The sequence below is a fragment of the Trichosurus vulpecula genome, chromosome 2 (assembly GCF_011100635.1).
Source record: "Trichosurus vulpecula isolate mTriVul1 chromosome 2, mTriVul1.pri, whole genome shotgun sequence".
NCBI classification, from domain to species: Eukaryota; Metazoa; Chordata; class Mammalia; order Diprotodontia; family Phalangeridae; genus Trichosurus; species Trichosurus vulpecula.
In genome coordinates, this window is record NC_050574.1 from 412,008,603 (window position 1) to 412,033,822 (window position 25,220).

The 25,220-nt window shown below is 38.2% G+C and overlaps 1 protein-coding gene across 1 annotated transcript in view; it reads right to left on the bottom strand.

Moving 5' to 3' along the window:
• The window catches only part of GPR143 (G protein-coupled receptor 143), a 58,821-nt gene that overhangs the window by 24,243 nt on the left and 9,358 nt on the right, over positions 1-25,220 (bottom strand). The window contains exons 4-7 of the mRNA XM_036747480.1: positions 15,999-16,091; positions 13,465-13,574; positions 11,707-11,815; positions 9,447-9,564 (exon numbers count right to left, since the gene is read on the bottom strand). Coding sequence (XP_036603375.1) covers positions 9,447-9,564; positions 11,707-11,815; positions 13,465-13,574; positions 15,999-16,091 — 430 coding nt within the window. The remainder of the gene's footprint in view (positions 1-9,446; positions 9,565-11,706; positions 11,816-13,464; positions 13,575-15,998; positions 16,092-25,220) is intronic.

Here is a 25,220-nt window from a genome sequence, read left to right on the forward strand (position 1 = left end):
ATTAAGTACTTACTATGTGCCAGGTACTGTGCTAAATCTCTCGGACTACAAAAGACAAAAATGAAATGATCCCCATAGTCAAGAAGCTTATGTTCTGTCAGGGTTACATTACTAAGACTATACAGAATGTAGTGGATAGGGCCTAGATCTGAGAATCATTGGTACAGGGAAGTCCCAGATGAGTAAACCCCTTCTATAATACAGGTCAGCACAGTCTCTGCAATTTACCATTTCAAAGAGCTTCCTAGAGCACAGAGAGTAGGAGCATGCCAGTATGTTTGCTAACCAATTCTCTTGGGGAGAAAATGTACCCAGGACATGAGTTTAAGTTGAATCTGCATCATTAATGTTTTCTCCATCACTTTCTTAAGTCTGGATGTAGTTTGCAGATTTTTGAGAAGTAAATGTTCACATAGACCATTTTAAAATCAGCTCTCACAATGTGCCTGTTCAAACTGGTTCCAGCATACCTCTGATTTGGGAAGTAAAAAGACTTGCCTGGTGTCACACAACCAGTATGTGTGACAGTATCCTGATCTCCATGATGCCATTCTACCTCTCAGTGCATCTATCTATATCTATGGCTACATCTATCTATATATGGGGGGGGGGGGACAGAAAGAGAGACAGAGATGGAGAGACAGAGAGAGAAAGAAAGAGAAGGGAGAGAGAAAGAGAGGGAGACAGACAGAGAGGGGGGAGAGAAAGAAAGGGAGACAGTGAGAGAGGGAGAGATAAAGAGAGGGAGAGAAGGGGGGAGGGAGAGGTAGAGAGAGACAGGGAGAGAGACAGAGATAGAGAGTATGACAGAGAGACAGAGACAGAGAAAGAGAGAGACAGAGACAGAGAGAATATATAGGAAATAAATACTAGATAATTTTGGGGAGAGTGGTGGATACTAGCAGCTGGAAAAAGTAAAGCATTATTTACAAAGTTGCACTTGAGCTGGGTCCTGAAGAAAACAAGGGATTCTAAGAGGCGAAGATGAGAAAGGAGTGCATTCCAGAAATGGGGCACAACCAGAGCAAAGGAATAGAGATGAAAGGTGTATTATCAAGTGTGAGGAGCAGTCAATTAACCCAAATTCTCCTCAGCATTCCTGCGTTGTCAGGACAGTGGAAAAAGCTATCAAGGAAGGGCTCTGAGGGAAAGCAAGAGTTTGAGGACAGGCTGAGGAGGGTGGCTGTCACTGCTGTCTTCTCAGAATGTCCTTAATGCTAGTGAGCACTTGTCTGATTTTCTGCTGGTTGGCTTGGGAAGTCAAACCAGTCTTCTTATAAAGCATTGTGCTAAATTACCAGCTCTATATGGCAAAGAAGGCTCAAGCCTTCAAAATGACAATGAATCAAATTAACAACAAAGTCATTTCTAAATACAGAAGCTCCCAAGTATACTACTGCTGGCACTGTTCTAAAAGACAATTTGGAATTATACCCCCAAAGTCAGTAATTTACACATACCCTATGACCCTATAATACCACTGCTATACATATAATTCCCAAGGAGGTCCAAGACACAAAGAAAGCTCCCATATATACCAAAATATTATGAATAGCTCTTTTTATACTATCAATGGACTGGAGTGGGGGGTAGGGAGTAGGTTTCTACTGAGTAGAAAATGGATGAACAATTTGTGGTTTGGCAATGTGATGGAATATTGGTGTACCACAAGAAATGATGATATTAAGAATTCAGGGAAACATGGGGAAATTTTAATGTACTGATGAAGAATTAAGTAAGCAGAGCCAGAAAAAGTCCAATAATTTACAGTACAATATATGTACACATATATATGCATATATACAGAGAGAGAGAGAGAGAGAGAGAGAGAGAGAGGGGAAGAGAGAGGGGAAGAGAGAGGCATGCCTCATTTTATTGTGCTTCATTTTATTGTGCTTTGCAGGTACTGCATTTTTTATAAATTGAAGGATCAAGGCAACCCTGCATCGAGAAAGTCTGTCAGCACCATTTTTTCAACAGCATGTGCTCACATCATGTCTCTGTGTCACATTTTGGTAATTCTTGCAATATTTGAAACTTTTTCATAATTAGCATTGTAATTCATAGTTACTATTGTAATTGTAATTATAATATTATTGTATATTGTAATTGTACAAAACTGTATAAGATGGCAAACTTAATCGATAAATATTGTGTGTGTTCTGACGGCTCCACTAACCAGCCTTTCCATTTCTCTTCCTCTTTTCAGGCCTCTCTATTCCCTAAGACACAACAATATTAAAACCAGTCCGGTTAATAACCCTACAATGGCCTCTAAGTGTTCAAATGAAAGGGAGAGTCAATTGATATGGTAAATTTCACTGCTATATTGTTTTAAGAAATTGCTACAACCAGCCCAACCTTGAGTAACCACCACCCAGACCAGTCAGCAGCCATCAACATCAAGATAAGACCCTCCACTAGCATAAAGGTTATGACTAATGGAAGGCTCAAATGATGGTTAGCATTTTTTAGCAATAAAGTATTTTTAATTAAGGTATGTATGTTGGGGTTTTTTTAGACATAATTGCACTTAATAGATTAAAATATAGTATAAACATAACTTTTAAGTGCATTCGGAAACCAAAAAAATTGTGACTTGCTTTATTGCAGTGGTCTGGAACCGAACCTGCAATATCTCCTAGGTGTACTCATATAAAATAAATATAAGGTAATTTGAGTGAGAAGGGTGGGTACTGGCAGCCAGAAAGAGAAGGAAGGCTTTACTTAGAAAGTGATGCTTGAGATGCAGAAGCAGGCATGAGATTTTAAGAGGTGAAGGTAAGAAGAGAGTATTATCAAAGAATATTGAAAGACTTCAGAACTGATCAACACAGTGTCTGATGATGACTTCAGAGGATTAATAATAAAGAATGCCTCTCTTTTATCAGAAGAAAGGGAGTGAGACATAGATGGCAAAGAAGCAAACATTTTCAGACACTGAAAATGTGTTGATTAATTTTGTATTTGTTTGTTAAAAGGGAAGGTTCTATTGGAGATGGAGTCATTGCGGAGGTGAACAGAATATAACGAAAACATCAATAAAATATTTTAAAAAAGCAAATAAGGAAGAAATCAGGTGAGTCTATCATGGGCTGTTATGTGATGAAACCACTATGATTTTAATGATGACAGCGTCTCTTTCTCAATGCTCACTGACTTCAACTCTCTGAGGATTCCAACCACTTCTCATTGGCCAAAATGCCACCCTGGGAGAACTGCGCTCTAGGACTCTGTTCTCCTCATTCTCCCGCAACGCACACCTGTTTGGAAAGCTCCTTAGCCATGCTTCACCTAATTCTCAACTCTCTCTGGACTCCACTCTGTGTGGAATGAGTGAAGACCTCTCATAAAAGAGGACAAATTAAATAAATAGAAATAAGTAGGATAGTGAGTCCATTTCTCTACTTAGATATTTTCCTTTCTGTAAAGCCATTTCTCTACTTAGATGTCTTCCCCTCCATAAGCTAAGCTAGTGACCGTAAGGCCCCCGAGGTTAAGAGCAGGACACAGGATGCTCACATCCTGTGTATTTACCTAATGGCGAGAGGCCTGAAAGAAAGAAGGGTTGAGGTGAATAAGTCAGAAACCATAAAATCCTCTGAAAGTAAGGATAGCACACAGGATGCTCACCCCCTGTGTATTGACCACAGGATAAGGGACCCTCAGCTCAGCAGAAAAATGGATGAAAAGTCGGAAAGCCAGGTGCAACGTAGACGTGCAAGACCAGTCAGGTTTGAATGATGGGAGACAAGGTGTAAGGGTGCTGGGGATATCCATCACAGATGTAAGGGTGATGGGAAAGGCTAGTTTGCCACAGATGTGAAGATGAAGTAACCAACAACTGGCTTCTGCCTGTCACAGATAACCAAACCATTTATTCATTGTCATTGTCTTAAGATAGATTTATCACTTCAGATTGATTGGAGAATGGGATAAGAATGGTGGGAAGGTTATGTTCATCACCTGCTTGTCAAAAATAACCATACTGTTTGTTCCTTGCCATTATCCCTAGGATAGATTTATCACGTCCAGATTGTACCCTCAAAGCTTACGTCTGCAAGCTGAGAGGAAGGAGGTTGGGAGGGGGAATTGCAGTTAGGGAACCTATATAAACACCCCAATTTTCTGTGTCCAGTGCGCTCTGACACTGAGAGGACCCCCAGTCCTTTTGGTGTCCGAGCTGCCCTTTCCTGCAGGATCGTAATAAATTTTCCTTTCTACTTTCACCTTGAGATGCCTCTGTTTTTAATTCTTGGATTCGTAAAATCCATGCCACACAACTCCTTCCTCTCACTTACAGCACTGCCCCTCCTTGCCTGTAGAACACAGACCCTTCTTCCTTTACTCCCTATTTTAAACAACTTCTAAGTGTTATCTTCCCCAATTAGAGTTCCCTGAGCGCAGGGACTGCCTTGCTTCTCTTGGTATCCCTAGGGACAATGCCTAACACATTGTAAGCACACAATAAGTGTTCTATCTAGATATCTGATAATATATACTCTACAAATTTGCCAGGAATAAGACCACAACATCATGGACTTCAACATCACCTCAGAGATAATCAAATCTAATCCTCTTGTTTTACAGGTAAAACATTGAATTGCAAAAGGTTAAATGACTTGCTTAAGATCACATGGGCGACCAATTATTAATTTATTTATGTTATTCAGTACATTGGGATATAGTTCATCTGGATCCAGTTACTAGAACTCATTGGGGATCTCAAGATGCTTTCTTATCATCTCCTCACTTATTTAGGGTTATCTACTCCCAGTTAATAATTTTTGTTCTACCTTTCCCAATCTAAAGACCATTTCTCATTGGAAAAAAAAAAGAAAAGAAGTGGAAAAGTTCAACTTTCTCATCCTCTTCTGATATCCTATCCTCTAAGTAGTAGCCAAAGCCATTCTTTGATCTTTCTTATACTCTTGATTTAGAGGTAAGAGTAAGAATTGGGATATGGGGACTAGACCTTTGATTTCACTGATAAAGGAATGCCCAGGTGAGGAAACTCCCTCTAATACTTCATTTCAACACCTTCTTTGTAACTTAGAGTCTCATAGAGTTGCCTAAAGCACCAAGAAGTGACTTGCCCAGGGTCACATAGCCAATATGTATCAGAGCTTCCTGATAAATCTTTAAAAAGTCCCAAGACTTCTTTTTTTGTTGTTCTCAGTATTCATTGCCATCCTCATCTCATGCTAGAATTTAATGTTCCTGATACAATCAGAGCATGCCGATTTTTTAAATCATTCATCCTTATTTAAATGTTCTTCCTTCCATTTTGTGTGTGTTTTAATGTTAGTCAATAAGCTCTCTGTGCTGCCTAATTTGTCTCTATGAAATTCTTCTTTTTCTTCCTTATCACAACCATTTTTCCTTGTAGCTTCAGAATTATATTCTTGAAATCTTATCTTACCCTTGGGCTGACTGTTCCAGTGGAGTGGTGATTGGCTCCCAAAGTTTCCATTATTTCTATATCAGCAACCAGGTCTTCCTTGTTGGTCAGAATTAGATTCAAAACAGCAGTTTCTTTGTTGCTTCCTTCAATTTTTGAAGGATGAAACTACCATTAGGATAAGTCACAGATTGCTTAGCCGCTCTGCTTTTTGGCAGAGTGCATGAACATATCTAGATAACTAAAGTGCTCCCCTTGTGACTATATCATGCCAGCGCTATTCCCCAAACTCCTTATATTATTGGTGCTCTTGTCCAACTAGTCTTTCATACTCCCATAACAATATAGCTTCTGTTTCATCCTCTATAGATCCCTATTCAAGTCATTATGTCAATAAGCATTTGTTAAATGCTTATTATGTGCCAGACATTGTGCTAAGTGTTAGGTATGAGGACAAAGGTGAAAACAGTTCCTGCTCTCAAGAAGGTCACATTTTAATGGGGAAGTCAATATGCAAAAGACAATGTACAAACAAGACATATCCAGGATAAATTAGAGAATATTTCAGAAGGAAGGCACTGGTAATACCACAAGATGGTGCAGTGGACACCTACCTTCCTGAGTTCAAATCTGGCCTCAGACACTTATTAGCCCTGTGACCCAGGGCAAGTCACTTAACCCTGTTTGCCTCAGTTTCCTCATTTGTAAAATAAACTGGAGAAGGAAATGGCAAACCATTCCAGTATATTTGTCAAGAAAACCCCAAATGGGGTCACGAAAAGTCAGACACAACTGAAAATGACTGAAGAACAATGAGAAAGCTTTCCTGCAAAAGTTGGGATTTTAGCTGAAACTTGAAGGAAGCCAGTAGATATAGGTGAGGAGGGAGAATATTCCTGGCATGGGGGATAGCCAGTAAAAATGTCTGGAGTCAGGAAGTTAAATGTTTTGTGTGAGAAACAGCAAGAAAGCCATCATCACTGAATCATAGACCATGTGGAGAGGAGTAAGAAGACTGGTAAAGTTAGGAAGAGGCCAGGTTGTAAGGAGTTTAGAAGTCAGAAGATTTTATATTTGATACTGGAGTAATAGGAAACCACAAGAGTTTATTGAATGTGGTGGAGGTTTCTTGGTCATGTAAATATTCTTCATTATGCTTTCTCTTGGGTTTCTTACGTGAGTATAATCTCATATGCTTTTTCTTTGCTTTTATCTTTCTATCTCATTCTTGTACCATTCAACTTCACAATGCAGCTTAAAACTACTTTTTTCCCCTTTTACATACATTTTCTTTTTTTTGTTTCTTCAAAGTAGTTCTTCTAGTCTTTCAACAAACACTTCATTCATCCTGCTAACCTGGACAGCTGATATGTATTCTTTCAACCTTTCCACCTTCTACACCAACACATAATATAATTTTGAGTTCAGAGAGGCATCACTTGATACCAGCACAAACACAAACATAGAACACACTCTGTAGGTCATTTGAAAATTTTCCTTGCCCTCCATATTTGCCTGAAGAAAGATCCTCAGTAATTTGTCTTCTTTTCAGTAGCATTCTTGTTTAACTCTTGGGGCTAAATGCTTTATCAAACTGTCTGTTTTCTGTAACTGTTCATTACATGGACGATTCAGTTGCTGGAGCTTCTGAGAGAAGTTTAATTTATTTAGGCCAGGCTTCCTGCCTTTCTGACAATAAGATTGTGTAATCTGCTTTCATCAGCACATTCCTGTCATATCCCAAAGCAGAACAAAGCAAACAGAAACAGATTCACAAAGAGAAATACAATTATTGGATCTAATTATGTCTATCTACCTTGTTACTCCTTCCCTTTGATCTCCAGGTATCTGCCTACATGTTCCTGCCCTGTACCAACTAGGAGATGAGAAATAATTTATTTAACAGATAGGAGGAAAACACAAGACACAAATCTAGTCTAGAGTTGGAAAGGTGACATTAAAATTTGGGTGTGTGATTGGAGCTGGGTATATACATAATTGGGATATATACATCTCCGTGAAGATGATCACTGAAACCATGGGAATAGGTGAGAGCAACAAGGGAGAGAATACATAGAGAATGAGAAAGTGGGCCAGGACAAAACCTGAGTGACCCATTTTTGTGGCGGGAAGAAGATAAACCTTTGAAGAAGGTTGAGGAGTGCTAAGAAAAGTAGGAAGAGAAGGAGCAGAAAGTAGATTCACAGCATCTCAGAGTTGGAATTGGCATTAGAGGATACTGGGTTCGCCCTATAACTAAATGTAAATCATACCTAGTATACCCCTGAGAAGTGGTCACCTAGCTTGAAGGCCTCCAGTGAGGGGGCCTGATCATAAGACTGAACAAAAACATTAATTATGCCTCTGGGGGCCCTAGGAACAAGCTGGAGTTTTATAGTTTGGGTCAGTGAAGGCAGGAGCCAACAGAAAAGAAGACAGCTTTTCACCTTTTTGGGGGGAAGGGGAGGGAAGGGAATTTTCTTCCCCCTCCCCCATTAGCCACAGTGTCTAGGAATGGAATTACTTGCCCAGAGGGAGACACCTCATTCTGCAGTCGGAGGGTCTGTTCAAGAGAGTCTAAAGCACAGCTAAAGGAGCAGACAGATACAGAGAGCCAGTCAGTCTTGCAATACCAGAAGTAGTTTTGAGGTGCGCATATCTGACTATGGATTCAATAGAGAGTTATCCATGGCAATGGAGAGTTGAGCTTTAGGGAAGAGAGAAAGGCTTCAGGGCCCTGAAGCACTAGAGTTGAGACTTGCCTTGACCACATGTATTTCCTATATGCCACCCACTGTCAGTGTATCCTAAGTTTGTATATTTGTGGGAGAGTGCACCTGAGATTTGTGCTGGGAATGTTTTGTAGCTATTCCATTTACCATGCAGTCTTGGTAGATGGTTCTTGGCCATTGCCAAGAGCTAATTTTGCCTGCTGGTTAATTGTTAACGGAAATTCCCCCAATGAGGTCTCCCGACTTTTAAGAATAAGCCCCTATGGGATATCCTATCTAAACCTTTGAATAGCAGCCACCCTCTGGAGGACTCAACCTACCAGTGTGAGAAAAAATGAAGAGAACTAGCTTAGAGGAAGAACTATCTATATAAAAAAAGGAAAGCTGGAACACCATCTTTGGAGTTGCCAAACCACCCCAATTTGTGAAACTGCGACATTACTGCCATGATTAAATGAGATAATATTTTTAAGGTGCTTAGCATCGTGCCTGGCACATAATCAGCGTTATAGAAATTTTTTCATCCCTCTCCTCCAAATCTGAATGCAGATTTGGCAGATGTGGAGGCCTGTAGCATTCCACTCTCTTCTCCCAGAGCTGCCCAGAATAGCTTTTACTAAATCTCTTTTAGACACATAAGTCTTATTTATGGGCTCGCTTTTCTCCTTCCCTATAAGGGACAAGGTTACAGAATAATCATTCATTTGGAAAAGAATTTGCCACCAAATGAAGAACGGGCAATTGGTAGAAGAAACTAATCAAACCTCTCCTTGCTCATTTTTAAATTCCTTCAGTTCAGGGAGACCTGCAAATTACTGTAGGAAGTGGCCTTGATTTGAATGCAAAGAAACAAATTCTAATAGACTATTTGTTATTGTAAACCGTTGTGAATATCTAATGGATTTTGGTAAAGAAACTAGAAATTTATGTCCTTACTCTGTTGGCTTCTTTTAGCTTTTTGTACTAGAGTTCTACACAGAGTCAATTGAATGAAGCAGAGGACAAGGACAATTGGAGTTCTAAACGTGAGCCTCCCTGCATCAATAAGGCTGGGATTGTTTTAGAATTGTTTTTAAAAATGTGAGTCTCCCAAATTCAAATAAGGCATAAATATTTAAAACACCCAGATACAAATTTACAAATTTACAAATATACAAGTCATTTCTAAGTATCTGTTTCCTCCTCCATAAAATGAGGGGATTGAACAAGATGACCTCTAGGGCTCTTTGAAGCTCTAAATTCTCAGGTCTGTTGCTACGGTGCCCTCCCTGCCCTTTAGAAGTGTAAGAAAGATGAAAATCTGGTTGACCTACCATAGTAAACCATGTGATCAGGGTTGCATTTCTAACATTTTTCAAGGAGCTTCCATTGATATCTGGCTGTGTTTCAAGGTAGAACAAAAGACTTTCATTGATGATATTAGGCAACCAGCTGTCAGGAGGATAAAGGTGCATAGTAAAAAGGACAAGAAACAAAATTAGTTTTTAATGATGAGATCCTGTTATTAAAGCAAAATTTATGGTGACTAGAGTCAAGGAACTAGATGTCTGTTTACTCTGGTTACTTGTAGCCAGCAGTGAAAATAAATAATATGTGTAAATGGCATTAGATCAAGAAATGTTCAGTTCTTTGACTCAGACTAAAACAAAGAGAACAACAAAATCTAGTTACTTCCCCCCTCCCAACATCCTTGTATTCTACGCTTCCTCACAGTGTAAAATTACCACCCTCTATGTAAGATTAGTTAGAACTTGTCTGGAATATGCTTTTCGTACTTTCAAGAATCTGTGATTTCATCTGTGGAGGTGAAGAAGGGAGAGAGGCAGAGAGAGGAGGATGGGGATAGAGATAGGGAGGAATGGGAAGAAAGGAAAAAGTGAGAAAAGGGGCAGAGTCGACACTCCAGAGCATTTTAAGGTCTGCTTTCAAAAAGATTTTTTTAAACTACTGCATTACCTGATCCTCGTGATAACCCTAGAAGGTAGGCATTATAGTTATTACACCCACTTTATAGATGGAGAAACTGACTCAGAAAGGTTAAATGACTTGATCCCTGTCAAAAAGGGGAATGCAGAAAGGAATAAGTATTTATTAAACATCTCCTATGTGCCAGGCACTATAAGTGACAGAGGCAGAATTTGAACCCAGATCTTTTTGCTAAATCTGAAGACAGTGTTCTTCATTGAGTTGCTGTTGTCAAAAAAAAAATCATTAGCTAGTTTAATGAGCCTGGAACAAGGAACCTCCCCAAATTTGGTTAGGCTGGTCCTCAGAAAAACAGGTACACAACATGGGACAGCAGAGCCAGAGCTACAAGGGACCTCAGACACCATCTAGCTTAACCCTCTAACTTTACAAATAAAGAAACTAACGTCCAAGGAATCACTTGGCCAAAGCTATTTAGGCAGTAAGTATCAGAGTTGGGATCTGAACCCAGGATCTCTGATTCTAAGCCCATTCTATCATGCCCTCTCCCAAACTACTCATCCCAGCACTGGGATTTTTTTTTTTCTATCTTGGTAGTTCCTGTCAGAACTTTAGTTTCTCTGTCAAAAAGGACCCTGAATTACCTCCATTTCACTAGGAGGCATCACAGTAGCGCTTTCGGGGGGAGATTGAGGGCTGGACTTAGGTCCTGCCTTCAGCCACTTATTAGCCCAGTAACCCTAGGCAAGTCACTTAACTTCTTATAGTCTCAGTATCCTCGCCTACAAAATGAGGATAATGAATAGCAACTTTATTCCACAGGGTTGTGAAGTATTTTTCAAATCTTTTGTATTTTCTCCTTTCATATCACTGGTAAATTATGGGCTATAAAACCAAGACCAGAATAATACCAATTAATTTGGTATTAGAAATGTAACGAGTAGGGGGTTTTAGTGGACTTTGAAAGAATGTGCCAATTTTCATAAGAGTCAGAAAATTTATGTTTCTGGTAGAGTGTCTAAACAAACCAAGGTTTTGTCAGGTAAATTATTAATACTACAGATGCCTGTACTGTATCTGGAAGTATCATTTAACCACAGCGAAGAGCTTTCTGAAACTTATCTGTCTCTACATCGGTTTCAATTCTGTTTTAAAGGGCACCTACTTAAGACCTATTACCATCTGCCCTTAGCTAAGCTGTGAGTCATCCCACCATGGCAAGTTACCAATGATGACTTGTCTCAGTCCTTAGATACAGAAATTCTAGCTGAGAAAAGAATATCATTTGGTGATTCTTTCAAGCCTTTTAAAAGTGCTATAACCTGATGCTAACTCCAGCCAAGGGGTGAAATACCGGATGCAGATGGTTGGGAAGTTTGGGAACTAAACTTGGGATTCCTTGTTTCATGGGCTTTACATATGCTTGAGTAAAACTGAATAGTTTTCCAGAAGTTTGTGCATTGTGAACTTGCTTTCCTGTTCTCACTCCATTTCCTCAAAGGGCACCTCACACAAATTTCAAAGATTTCCTTTCCAAAGACTTCTCTTTGAAACATCCAGGTCACAACTAGATCAAGCAAAATGGCAAGTGGCTTTCAAATCCTCCCTCCCCACTCCAGCCATGAAAATGTGTAAAAGAGAGGTTACCAAATAATGAACACCAGCATAATTTTGAAAAAACGAATTTGAATCACTGCTCCCAACCGCCTTTCATTCTCTGTGTAAATGCCTTGTCTTCCTTTGAGTAAAGATGCCACTGAAAAGAATAGAAGAGAACTATTTAAATGGTCTTGTTCATTATTAACAGAGATGGTACAAAGATAGTGAAAGAGACAAAGCTAGATGTAACCCAAAGAGCTTTTAAATTATTCAGATGCAGAGTAGCTTGGGGGCAAGGCAGAAGACTGAGAAACTCTACCAGAATATTAAAGCTACCTTCCCTGTAGGGCATTTGGAATATGACAAATGAATTATATTTAATATACCATGATCCAACACCGTACAGGGAAACCCTGAGTGAATCACAATTAAATCCATGCATGGCAGTTCCCACTGTATGCACAATATCAACTTCTTACAATTAAAAATACTTGCTTCTTTAATATACTTCCTTTTCTATGATGAAATGTAAGGAACAGTTCTGGTACCCTGTTTGAGGGTTGGGTGCTACTACAGAAGAAAGATTTTGGATCCATCAAATAAAAAGCTGCTAGTTGGTTCCTGAAACATTCAATTCCCTCAATCTCAAAAAAGCCCACATGAGAATTCTCTAACTTCATTATAGTGTATAAATCCAATTTGAGCAGTCTGAAAAGCAGACAGGCAGAAAGGTTTTTTTGATGACCAAAATATAGCATCAAATCTAGACATAGATATACATAATAAAGGCAAGAAGATGAGGTTCAGAACAGTGACCTTGCCTAATTCACTTACCTTTTTGTTCTGGCTCAAATTAATTTGCATATCAAACCAGAAAAGAATCTGGGAATTTCTAATCTCAACTCATTTTGGGACAAAGGACTGTGACCTGGGTCCAAGGCATAGGATTGAGAAAAAAAAGACAATCTTGGCCTGGGATCACTCCAAATCAATTTTGTTAGTCTGGTTATGATTACAGAATGAGTGGTCTTATCAGATATATGTTTTCTAATCGCTGCATCCCAACTGACTGGAGCTGAGACATCTGCCAGAGGCCACTGAAGAGATGAAGAGATGGGAAGTATTACCTAGTAGAGATTAGCAGAGTGACACACACTGGGAAATAGGCTAATGACATCAAAAGACATCAGCAATCCTGCAGTTTTGGAGCCATATACACATGTACTCTGGCCACATGTGTCCCTAGGTATGTGCCCCATAGGTACCCCTATGAATTTCTACTTTTTCCATTGATTTGTATCTCTGTCATAGTATGCCCCAGTTCTAGGTGGGGGAAGGAAAGGAAGAAAGAAATAATCCATTGTTACTTTTCCTACTGTACTAGTTCATTGAATCAATGCCTTTGATTGTGTCCTCTGAATGACTAGTAAATGTAAACACATTGGTGAGGGCTTGTGAACTATGGTTTTGAATTGATATAAATCATTAGAACATCTTGGACATAGGGAATCTTCTCCAAGAGTCCCACATGCTACATTCTAAGTGACTGAAGACTTTTGTAGTTCATATTAATTTGCTAGCCTAGATTTTCTTTTTATAGGTAAGTTTTCTCCTGTTTTAATATTCTTACATGTTTGGGGGACAAAAGGAGATAAAGTAACCTGCAAAGTCCAAAGATACTGCATATATCATAAGTCCTTTACAAAACACTAGATTAAGAGATACACCTACTACATTGTCTATATTAGAGGCATAAAATCTGTGGCCTCTGTTACCCACCTACCAGTGATGTATTACCACCTTTACCTGCCATAACTGTCTTTTGGAATAGGATGGGATTGGCCAACAAAACTAGCAGGAGTGGCACGTAGGTAGTCACATAATGGGGGACTGCATGCTCCAGGCCACTTTCACAACTGAGGGGAAAAGAAAAAGTTATTTGTTTTTTGATACCTGAAGTTTTGATTTTGTTAGCTTAGACTACTGAGCTAGCTGCCCAGAAAAGCTGATGAAAGCAAGAAGGAAAAATAGCAAATCTACTTCTGATTCACTCCAAAGGAAATATGTCTCATTTATTTTGGCTACAAATATTAAAAAAATCAGGGAGAAGAGTAGCATGTTTTCAGTTGTCACTTAAACAAGGGATCCCATGTATTATAACCCTGGAAAGGAGTAAAAGAATCATCCTGTTAGCATAACAATAAGGAAGGAAGGGACACACTGGAGCGTAATGGGTTTTTCCACCGGACCCTTCAAAGGGAAGGAGAGAAAACACAAGAATAGACAAAAGGCTTAATTCACAAAGCAAGTTTTTCATATTTCAAAGGAGAATCATTCTGATCATTATGACTAGTAAGTAATAGTTATTCCCAAGGAAACATGTCATGAAAATAAAAGACATAGGACTTGGTGATCACTGCAAAGCCACAGGTATATATGTGTGTGTGTGTATGTGTATACATGTGTATGTGTGTATATGTATGCACACACACATACATATGCATGCATACATACATATACACATATACATGCATATATGTGCACACATATGCACACACACATATCAGCAAGATAACCCAATAAGGCAAAAGGTAAAGGGATTACATGAAACGAGAGAAGAAATGAGGAAAGGAAGGAAAGAACAATAGACTTTGTCACCATGTCACCATGTCTCAGCAGCCTTGTGACTGCACTCCTACTCCTACTTCCTCCTCTCATTGGTAAGTTCTTTCTGGAACCACTTTCATTTGGGGGACAAGTCCCAGACTATCCATAATTTTCCAGACTTAGCCACCATGTCACTATGGAGATTCTTCCTTCTCCCCTCCAGGAACACAAAAACTTTGGAGGAGCTACCCAAGAACTCAGAACTACAAAATCAAGGCAAGAGAGATACACAGAAAGGAAATATATGTGCATATCTATCCATCTATCTATCTATCTATCTATCTATCTATCTATCTATCATATCTATCTATAGATATATATATATAAATGGATATATAATATATGGGATATATGTATATATATACATTTGTGTATATATCTATAATTGACTCTATTTTAGTTTGTCGATGTGTGACCAGTGACAAAATAAAACTACAACCTCTAGCTACCCCTTTCCCCCACCCCAAGAAGAAGCTATGGGTCAATAATCACATGCCAGGCAGGTTCAGGAAAGTGAAGCATACAATAAGGAAGTCACCTACCCCAGATGGCTGAGTAGAATATATCTCTGCCTTATATGTTCACATCTTGGTGAGATTTTAGGGATTTTGACTAAAGTGACCCCAGGACATGTTGTAGTCCTTGGAGTCTGGGGAGTCAACCTCATCTTAAGCCCCTAAGGAAACAGAACTACATAGGGCTACAAGGAGGTCTTGAGGCTCCTCCTAGGTCCACCTTAGAGTCTCTAAAGTCCTCTTTTTGGTATTTAAATCTCATTACCTGGTGACTTCCTACCTTTCATGTCCTCTTACATGTTCCGTGAACTCTATGATCCAGCTTGCAGCTCCTCAAACATGACACCCAATGTCCTGTCTCCACGTCCAGAATGTCCCTGTCTATCCTCAATGTCCGGAATGTTCTGTTCCTCCCCACTACATTTTTATTTCCCTGACTTTCTTCAAGACTCAGCCAAAAGCCCACTTCTACAAGAGGTGTTTCTGGTTATTCAGGTTGCTAATGCCTTCACTTTTCAGAGTACCTTTCACATATTCTGTATACATCTTATCTGCGCCTGCTTATTTATATGTTCTCTCTCTTATTAGAATATGGGCTCGTTGAGGTCAGGGACTGTTTTTGCCGTTCTTTGTCTTATCAAAGGTTAGCACAGTGCCTGGCCCATAGTAAGGGTTTAATAAATGCTTTTTGACTAACTGGGGGTTCCTGACAGAATGGGTGCATCATAAGTATGACCACCTGTGCTGTGGAAGGGCTCCCAACAGTAGCTGTTATATTTATTCTAAGTACTAATAGTCATAGAACAGGGGTGGGGAGCCTGCTGCCTTGAAGCCACATGTGGCCCTCTAAGGCCTCAAGCAAGGCCTTTTGACTGAAGGGGATTTGTTCTGTGACCTTAGGATTCAGTCAAAGGACCTCACTTGAGGACCTAGAGGACCACATGTGGTCTTGAGGATTCAGGTTCCTGGCCCCTGTCCTAGAATGATCCCCTTTGTGAAAAAATAGAGCTTCAACTGATTTCCTAATTTTTATCTCTACTTTTCTTGTTCTGCTTCATATCTTACTGATTTTACATTACTATTTTTACTCACTCATTTCCTGAACAAGCAAATACTCTACCTGGCCCACCACCAAGCTGCAATAAATTAATATCTTACCTGAAGACAGAAGGGTAGTAAAGCATAGTAATGCCCTCTATGCAAAGAAGGATTGCCAGGCCCCATGCCATTACATGGTAGAGCAGAATAGTACTAGGAGGAAAATGAGAAAGAGAAACTTAGATACACATGGAAATGATACCATGACACTTTGAACAAAGCCATGCTGAAATGGTCAGAAAAACATACAGTGAATAAATAGACCTTCTACAGATATTTCATCTATTCTTACAGAAAGAAGTAATTTAAAACAAACTTTGACTCAGCCTTGAGAAGCCACGTGGTATTAGAAGAAAAAGAGCTGGTTGTCGACAGTCAAGAAAACTAGAGTTCAAGTCTCACTTCTGATACACACAGACTCTTTGACCCTGGGCAAATCATTTAATTCCTCAATGTCTTGGGCAACTCTCTATGACTAAAAATTACAGAACAGTAACTACCATCATAGTAGAGGAAATTTCCCCAATGAGAGATCTCTATTCCAATTTAAAAAAAAAAAACAAACCCTAGGGCAGCTAGGCGGTACAGTGAGCACAGCGTGGGCCCTGGAGTCAGGAGGAACTGAGTTCATATCCAGTCTCATACACTTGACACTCTTACTAGCTGTGTGACCTTGGGCAAGTCACTTAACCCCAATTGCCCTGCCTTCTCTCCTTCCCCCCAAAATAAAAATAAAATAAAGATTAGCTCTTGTTTAAAAGCAAAACAAAACCCATAGGTCTGCTTCCCTCAAACCACAAATGAGACCTGACTCAATCATTCATGCTTCTGTAAAACACTGGAAATGTTTTGCCAGAAGAAGAAATTTATACTATGATACCAATGTTATAAAAATTAAGCATTTTGAAGAGCATCAGCACAATTTATGCTTGATTTCATTCTCTGCTCTGAATACTAATCTCCCCAGCTTCCTTTAAGTCCTAGCTAAAATCTCATCTTCTACAGGAAATCTACCTCTCTTAATTCCAGTGCGTCCCCTTAGTTAATTATCTCCTATTTATCCTGTTTGTAGCTTGCTTTCTATATATTTATTTGTAAGTTGTTCCCCCTTCCCCATTAGATTGTATGTGTCTTGATTGCAGGTACTGTTTTTTGCTTCTTTTTTGATCCCCAGACTTAACACAGCACCCAGTATTCGTTTAATAAATCTTTTTTTTTTGAGGGGGGAAGGCAGGGCAGTTGGGGTTAAGTGACTTGCCCAAGGTCACACAGCTAGTGTGTCAAATGTCTGAGGCCAGATTTGAACTCAGGTCCTCCTGACTCTGTGGCTGGTGCTCTACTCACTGCGCCACCTAGCTGCCCCCTTAAAGATTAATAAATCTTTATTGATTGATTATACATATTTGTTACATGGAATTTTTTGTCTTTTCCAATGGGGTAGAAGGTAGAGGGGAGAAAAAAATAGATTTCTGTTACTTTTCTTTTTTAAAGAGCTATAGGGGTTGCTACAGATGGGTCACTTTTTAGTTTTACTTAACGGCATTACTTCATTACCAGAAGAATTGCTACCTCTTTATTAGAAACTGGAATAAAGCAGTTGGTTGGTTGGTTGTTGTCCTTTGTTCTCCAAAATGACATCACTATGTTACAGACAAAGTTACAGTGTGAGCGACTATGGCTGATCGGACCAATATGAGCTTGAAATACTCTACCACAGGTCAGGCACAAATAGTCCATGTGAACATTTGGGGTGGATTCTCTAAATTCGCAAATCTGTACTTCAATTGTGCTTGCTCGTAGAACACACTGTCTTCTTTAAATGAGGCATACCTTGCTGGGTGGTCCTTTGCCAAACTCTCCCATGTCACACAATCAATTTCAAAGATCTTCAGAGAGATCTTGAGAGTGTCCTTGTATAACTTCTGCTGACTACCCTGTGAGCACTTGCCTTGTGTGAGTTCTCTGTAAAATAGTCTTTTAGGTAAAGCAGTAGTGAGGAAGAAGAGGAGGGGGAAGAAGAGGGGGAAGAGGAAGAGAAGAGGAGGATATAAAGAGGATTTGAGATGTAGAGAAGAAATACAGAGGGAGCTCAAGGCGAATTGGTCTCTATTTCTCAGCTTATGGGGTGAGATCTTTTGTTGAGAGGGTGGGGGCAGGGTAGTACAGGGAACCTAGGGGGAAAAAAGAAAGTTTAGAACTACCACTGTAGGGAGTGAAACTGTCAATTCAGGAGGAGAAAAGGGATTGCCTTAGTGTAATGAGAGTCCAGTTGAGATCAGATAACACAAACTTGTAGCAAACCCTGTCAGTTTCAATCAACTCCAAAACGTGAGTAGGAGCGTGGGGTTGAGGTCTGACAAGGGGATATAGGATTAAAGAGAACAAGACAGTGTAAGATTGACTACAGGGTCAAGATTGGAAAGGAAGGAAATTGAAGCCTGAGCAGGGTGAAATCTTTTACAGCCAAACTCCTAGAAAGGGTTGCTGACTTCTGTTGGCTCTATTTCTTCCAATGACTTCTTGGCCTCATTCAGCTGGCTTCTCCATAATATACAAAGTGTGCCAGTATTCTTTTAACTACTAAACTACTAAACCCAATGGCCTTGCTCAGCCCACATTTTTACCCTTTCAGATTCTACTGAAACTGTCAACCACCTCATCCTCCTATTTACTCCTTCCTCCCAAGGCTTCCAAGACCTTTGTTCCCTCTTGCTTGTCCTCCTACGTGTAAGACTATTCTTTCTCTGTCACCTTTCCTGAATCTTCCTGTTCCTCCTCCTTCTCCCACCAACTAAGGGTGGCTGGTTTTCTAGGTTCTGTTCTAGGCCCTCTTCTTTTAGCTTTTTGTCAATTCTACCTCCAAATACCTTTCACAAACGTCTCCTTCTCTTCATTCACACAATTAGCTGCCCTAGTTCACATCTTATCATCTCTAAGCTATTGCAATGGCCTTCTAATTTGTCTTCCTGCCACCAGTCTCTCTCCTGTCTAATCTAATCCATAGTAATTGATAATACTAATTTGCAGATCTGACTTTGTCAACCTCTTACTCAAAAACACAAATTCCACAGCCTGGCTTTTAAAGTCCTTCACAATCAACCCACCTTGCCAGTCTCATTTCATTTTACTGCCCTTCACATATTCTTCCTTCTAGTCAGACAAGTTTTCTAGCTCTTGCCAAACTCAAAATTATAGCTCCCTGCTCCATGCCTTTGCAGGTCTAGAATGTAATCCTTCTTACCTCTACCTTACAGACTTCCTGCATTATTTTAAAGCAAAATCCACCTCCCATTATATTTTGAAATTACTCTTGGAATTAATTTGTATAACTTTGCATGTACTTTGTATTTATTTAATTGTGTACATGGTTTATACCTTCTCCTCCTACCCTTACCAGAATGTAAGCTTCTGGAGGGAAGAGGCTTTCTTTTTTTGTCATTGTACACTCAATACCAAGAACAGTGCCTTACAAATAGTAGGAGCTTAATAAATTTGCTTTAAGTTCACTTGAATTCCTGATCCCCAGTCTATCCCACTACCCATTATGCTATCTCACTGGTGATATTAGAGAACAAAATTTTTAGAAGAGCGCTCTTTGATTTAGCCTGTTTTATTCTCCCTATGGGTCCTTGATGCTCATCCTTAAGAAATCAGCCATTCTGGACCTCCAAAAGGTTCTGAAGTTGGAATTAAGGAATGAAGTGGTTGATCAAAAGATGATTGAAACACTTGGGACACAATATTTGCACAGGTGATAATGAGATTTCTCAATGTTTGGAACACTAACAAGGGGCTAGTTTTCTGTTTTGTTATTCAATATTCTATTTTTATCTTTGTATCTCTGGAATTTTAGCTCAGTGACAGGCACATTATAGGTGTTTAATAAATGGCTGTTAACTGATTAGTTACTACTTAAAGAAGGAAATTTGTCATTATTAGAAGCAGTTTTGAGTTTACTGCCCAATAATTTCATTCCCGGGCTCCCCTTCTCCCCTCTACCCCCACCCAGTTTCTCAAAGTTAACTGAGCATAAGGCCCAGTGCCATAAATTCTGTGCACATAAATGAATGCTGAAGATTTGAGCACACTTAAAATTTGGTGGAGATTTTTTGAGGATTTTTTTCCCCTTTCTCACATTAAAATATAGAATTTCTGTCTAGGCTTCTATCATATCTCCTGGCAGAGGTCCTAGATTCCAGCAGATTCTTTTGGCAAATACTATATGCTCCACCTAATCAGAGCTTTAAAATTCTTTTGAGCTCCAACTAAAACTTAAACAGGGTGGATTAATGGAAAAATCAAGGGTTTTCAAATTGAAAGGACACTAGAGCATTCAAAAGCAAGGGGAAAAAAAACAAAGGCAAATAAAAAACCACACCCTTATGAACATTAAACATTCTAGCATTATTCAAACTTGTCTTAATGCATAAATATGTTTTATATCTTCACAATCCATGGATACATGCCTTTGCTTTTTCCCCTCATTTATTTCACACACCGCTTTTTAGCATTCGTGCTTGTTTCTTGTAGCACCATAGAATTTCCATCACACTTGTTCACCAAGTTTTCTCTTGGAAGTTTTGCCCAGGGTATACTACTGTCTCTGCTTCTGGGCCTGCGCTGTAGCTTTTGTGGGCCTCTCCGGTTGCTTCTAATACTTTATTCTTATAAATAGCAGAAATGGACTTAAGAAAATTAAAGCTTTCTTATGATCGAAAATTTTGTAGTCAATTTGAGGGAAGGCAACAAGGAATCATTTCAAGATATTTTCTCCTACCATACTATAAACTTCTCCTGGAAAAGCAGTTCCCTTACTGCTCTTTTAACTTGAAAATAGGTTAGTATTTTAGTTCTGCCTCTTTATGCTCCAGAGTAAATGGGCTTTGTTAGAAAGTGGAGAAGGAAATAAAGTGTTTATCCTGAGTGAGCTAGGTTAGCCTTTGGTGGTCTTTCCATCTTGGTTCTTAACCAAGTTAGAAGTTAGAAACTTCTACAGTATTAAAAGGATTCACTTTGTTCCTTTTCATGTCCACCACCCAAAGGATCAGGCTGGTGAGGTGTTGGCTGGGAAACCTTTTCATGCTAATCTTGTCCCCCTTTCTTTAGGAGATTTCCCAGGGTATTGCCAGCACTTACCTTCTTCCTGTCTCCCGATCACCTACCAAGATGAGAAGAGGTGCTAACCAAGACCCAGCAGAGCCTTTTTCTTATAATATTCTGTACTGTAGATTCAGTCATTCCAACATTGCATCCTACTTTAGAGTTGCTATAATCACATCTATGTCATTCATTTACATCAAATTTTTGTTTAATATTGAACATCTGTTTTGCTCTTTTTTTTTTTGGTGCTAGTAGTGTTTCCTTCTGAAGTATTCTTGCTTTTGTCCATTTTGTGAAGGACTCAAAAAAAAATCTAACACCATTTTAATAATATAATATTTAGAATATATCACATGTACATATGATGCTAAGAAAGTACAATGCAGACTGATGATATCAAAATACTCAACTAGCTCACATACATAGCAATTGATTTAATATTATCTCATTGAATTCAAACAGGTACTGTTATATAATTCATACTAAAAATGAATTTTACATTATTTGGATTCGGATCAATCTCAATCTCACTGTAATTTATAGATCCAGTGCCATGCCAAACAAATTATTAAATAATTACTTCAGAGAATTAGGAAAAATTGTAAGATTCATCTAAAGGAACAAAAGTTCAAGAATTCTCAATGGAAATAGCGGAAAAAAGTGGAAAGGAAGGAGGCCTAGAAGTTTTAGATCTCAAGTTTTATAAGAAAGTAGTAATCAATAAAGCTACTTGCTACTGATGAAATAAAAAGAGAAAAGTTAACCCATTCAAAAGGTGAATTACATAAGAAGCAGTAGCAACCAAATATACTAACATAATTTTTAATAAACCCAAACACTCCAAATGCTGGAATCACAAACTACTCATTGACCAAAAATGAAAGGAAAACTGAAATGCAATTAGATAGAAATTAGTTTTAGAACTACGTCTCATACCACATACCACAATAAGTTTCAAATGGCAAAGGATTTAGACATAAAAGGTCAAATCACAAACCAGAAAAGCAGGGAAGGGAACACCTATCTCAATTACAGACGAGGGGAAGAGTTCTTGACCAAACAAGGAATAAAATGGATTCGCAGAAGAGAAAATATATACTTTTTAATACGTAAGATTAAGAAAATTTACAGAAACAAAACCAACGCAATAGTAATTAGAAAGGAAACTGAATTTGGAAAAACTTTTTTGCGGCAAATTTCTCCGATAAAGGTTTAGAATCCAATATATTTATTTAGGGGCATCTAGGGGGCACAGCGGATAAAACACTGAGCTTGGAGTCAGGAAGGCTCCTCTTCGTGAGTTCAAATCTTATCTCAGAAACTTACTAGCTGTGTGACCCTGGACAAGTCACTCAACCCTATTTGCCTCAGTTTCATCTGTAAAATGAGCTGGAGAAGGAAATGGAAAACTATTCTGGTACCTTTGTCCTGAAGAGTTGGACATCACTGAAAAGACTGAACAGCATATTTAGGAAATTGATGCAAACATATAACAACATGAGCCATTCATCAATTGAAAAATGGTCGATGGCTATCAAGAGGAAGTTCTCAAAAGAAACAAGAACTACCAACATCTGTGAAATATCCATGAAAAAAAAATGCTTCAAATCACTAAAAATAAAAGAAGAGCAAAAAATACTGATTGCAAAATATTGGAAATTGAGAGGATGCTCATCAATTGGGGGATGGCTGAACAAGTTGTGGTATATGAATGTAATGGAATACTGTGCAATAAGAAATGATGAGCGGGCAGATTACAGAAAAACCTGGAAAGACTTATACAAACTGATGCAAAGTGAAATGAGCAGAACCAGGAAAACATTGTACACAGTAACAGCAACATTATGTGATGATCAACTATGAATGACCTAGCTGTTCTCAGCAATACAATGATCCAAGACAACTAGAAAGGATTCATGATGGAAAATGCTATCCTCATCCAGATAAAGAACTAATGGAATCTGAATGCAGATTGAAGCATATTTTTTTTCACTTATTTTATTTTTTCATAGTTTTTTTCCCCTTTTCGTCTGTTTCTTCTTTTACAATTGTGACTAGTATAGAAATATGTTTCACATGATTGTACATATATAACCTACATCAAATTGCTTGCCATTTCAGAAAAGGGAAGAGAAGGAAGAGAAGCAGAAAAATGTGGAACTCAAAATCTTATAAAAATAAATGCTAAAAATTGTCTTTACATATAATTGGGAAAAACTAAACTAGTATTAAACAATTTTTAAAAAAGAGCAAATTTAAAACAATTCTAAGGTTCTACCCTATACCCTCAGTTTAGCAAAGATAGCAAAAAAGGAATATGAAAAATTTTGGTGAGCACGTACACTAAAGCATAGTGATAGAATTGTAATTTTATTAAACCATTATAGAAAACAATTTGGAACTAGACCCCCCAAATCAACAAACTGTGTATACCTTGCGAATATAACAACATCACTACTAGACTTAAATCCCAAAGATGATAAAGAAAAAGGATCCATATGAACAAAATGAGCTATAGTAGCACTTTTTATCATAGCAAAGAACTAGAGACAAAGTCAGAAATAGAAACAAAGTCATTTCCCATAAATTGAGGAATGATTGGAACAAATTACATTATAGGAATGCAACAGAATATTACTGTGAAATGGATAGATTAGGGAAACTTAAAGGACTTATAGGATACTTATATATAAGAGGATTGATAGGATTGATGTCAAGTAGGAAAAACCAGGAAAACAACTTATATGATTATAACACTGAAAAGGAAAACAACTGGGAAAAATAATTATGAACAATGCAATTATCAACTACTACTCTAGAACAGTGACAATGATTCATATTTCCTACATCTAGACAGATAGGTGTTGGACTAGAGATACAGAATGAGTCATTTTCAGAAATGATCAACATGTAGATTTTTTTTCTTCTGACACTACTTATTTATTACAATAGAGGATTCTTATTTGGAGAAGGGGAGTGGAAGATTTATTAGGAGGATTTAGTGAGTAATAAAAATAACATCAAAAAAAGATGACAAAAAAGATCATCAATGAAACTAAAAAAAGAGAAGAGAACAGAAGGAGGTTCAGTGTAACACATAGATAGAGTTATGTTGGAAATAGAGAATCACGGTGTCATAATTGTCTTCTGTTCTTTGTATATGGAAATGTTCATATTTGTTCATGTTAATTAAATTTTATAATAAAAAGGAAAAAAAGTTTTATTTTAAAGAAGACACCCTGTGTCAGAAGAATAGTAACCCAAAAGGTCAATGTCTGTGTTAGACTATCCTACAAAACCAAAATGCCCAGAAATTCCACGTGTAATAGTTGTATCTACATAATCCAACTTTAGCTAAGGATTAAGGCCTAAATTCCAACAACAGAACTGAACCCTTTGGAGAATATTGTTGTAGCTAAAAATAAAATTCATTTATTCCACAATTTCACAGTTTGAACATTCCAGTTTTGTAACAGTTCTTTGGATCATGTAATTGCAGATCTTTGTTAGCCTTATTATTTTTTTCTTTTTAGGCATTTTGAGGCTTTAAATCTACAGTTGGAGAAGAGTTTTTTCTCGGGACCAAGCGTCCTTTTGATTATTTTGAAATATCTCCACTAAAGTCTTATTCTGATACTTGAAACTTTAAAAGCTTTTCATGTAGGCTCCCTGACATACTGAATTTCATTCATTTAAGGATCACACTAAAAACTCAGATTTATCACCAGAATACTGGCAACCAGATGATGTGCCTACCACTAAATAGCAATTTTTTGGCTATCGCAATCCACTTAGAGGGAGTTACAACCTGTGTCCACAGAGGGAATAGGAAGCAAGCAATGTAATCATTTATCAGAATGTATTGATAAATATGCTCCATGGATCAACTGAAGTATTGTTGAAATATCTTAAGCAGCCTTAACTGGAATTTTAATTTTTAAACTTAATTTTGTCTTAAAGTACTGTTTTTAGAATTGATATGTAAAAAAAATAAAAAAGAATTGATATGTAAAATCCTTTTGCATATTGTTTATACCCTCACTCAATAACAACAAAAAAGTATTAAAGATGCTATCTGTCCTAAAGACCATAGACATAGAGCTGGGAAGGTGCTCAGAGGTCATCTAGCCCAAATTCTCATTTTGCAAATGAGAAAACTGAGCTCAGAGAGATTAAGTGACT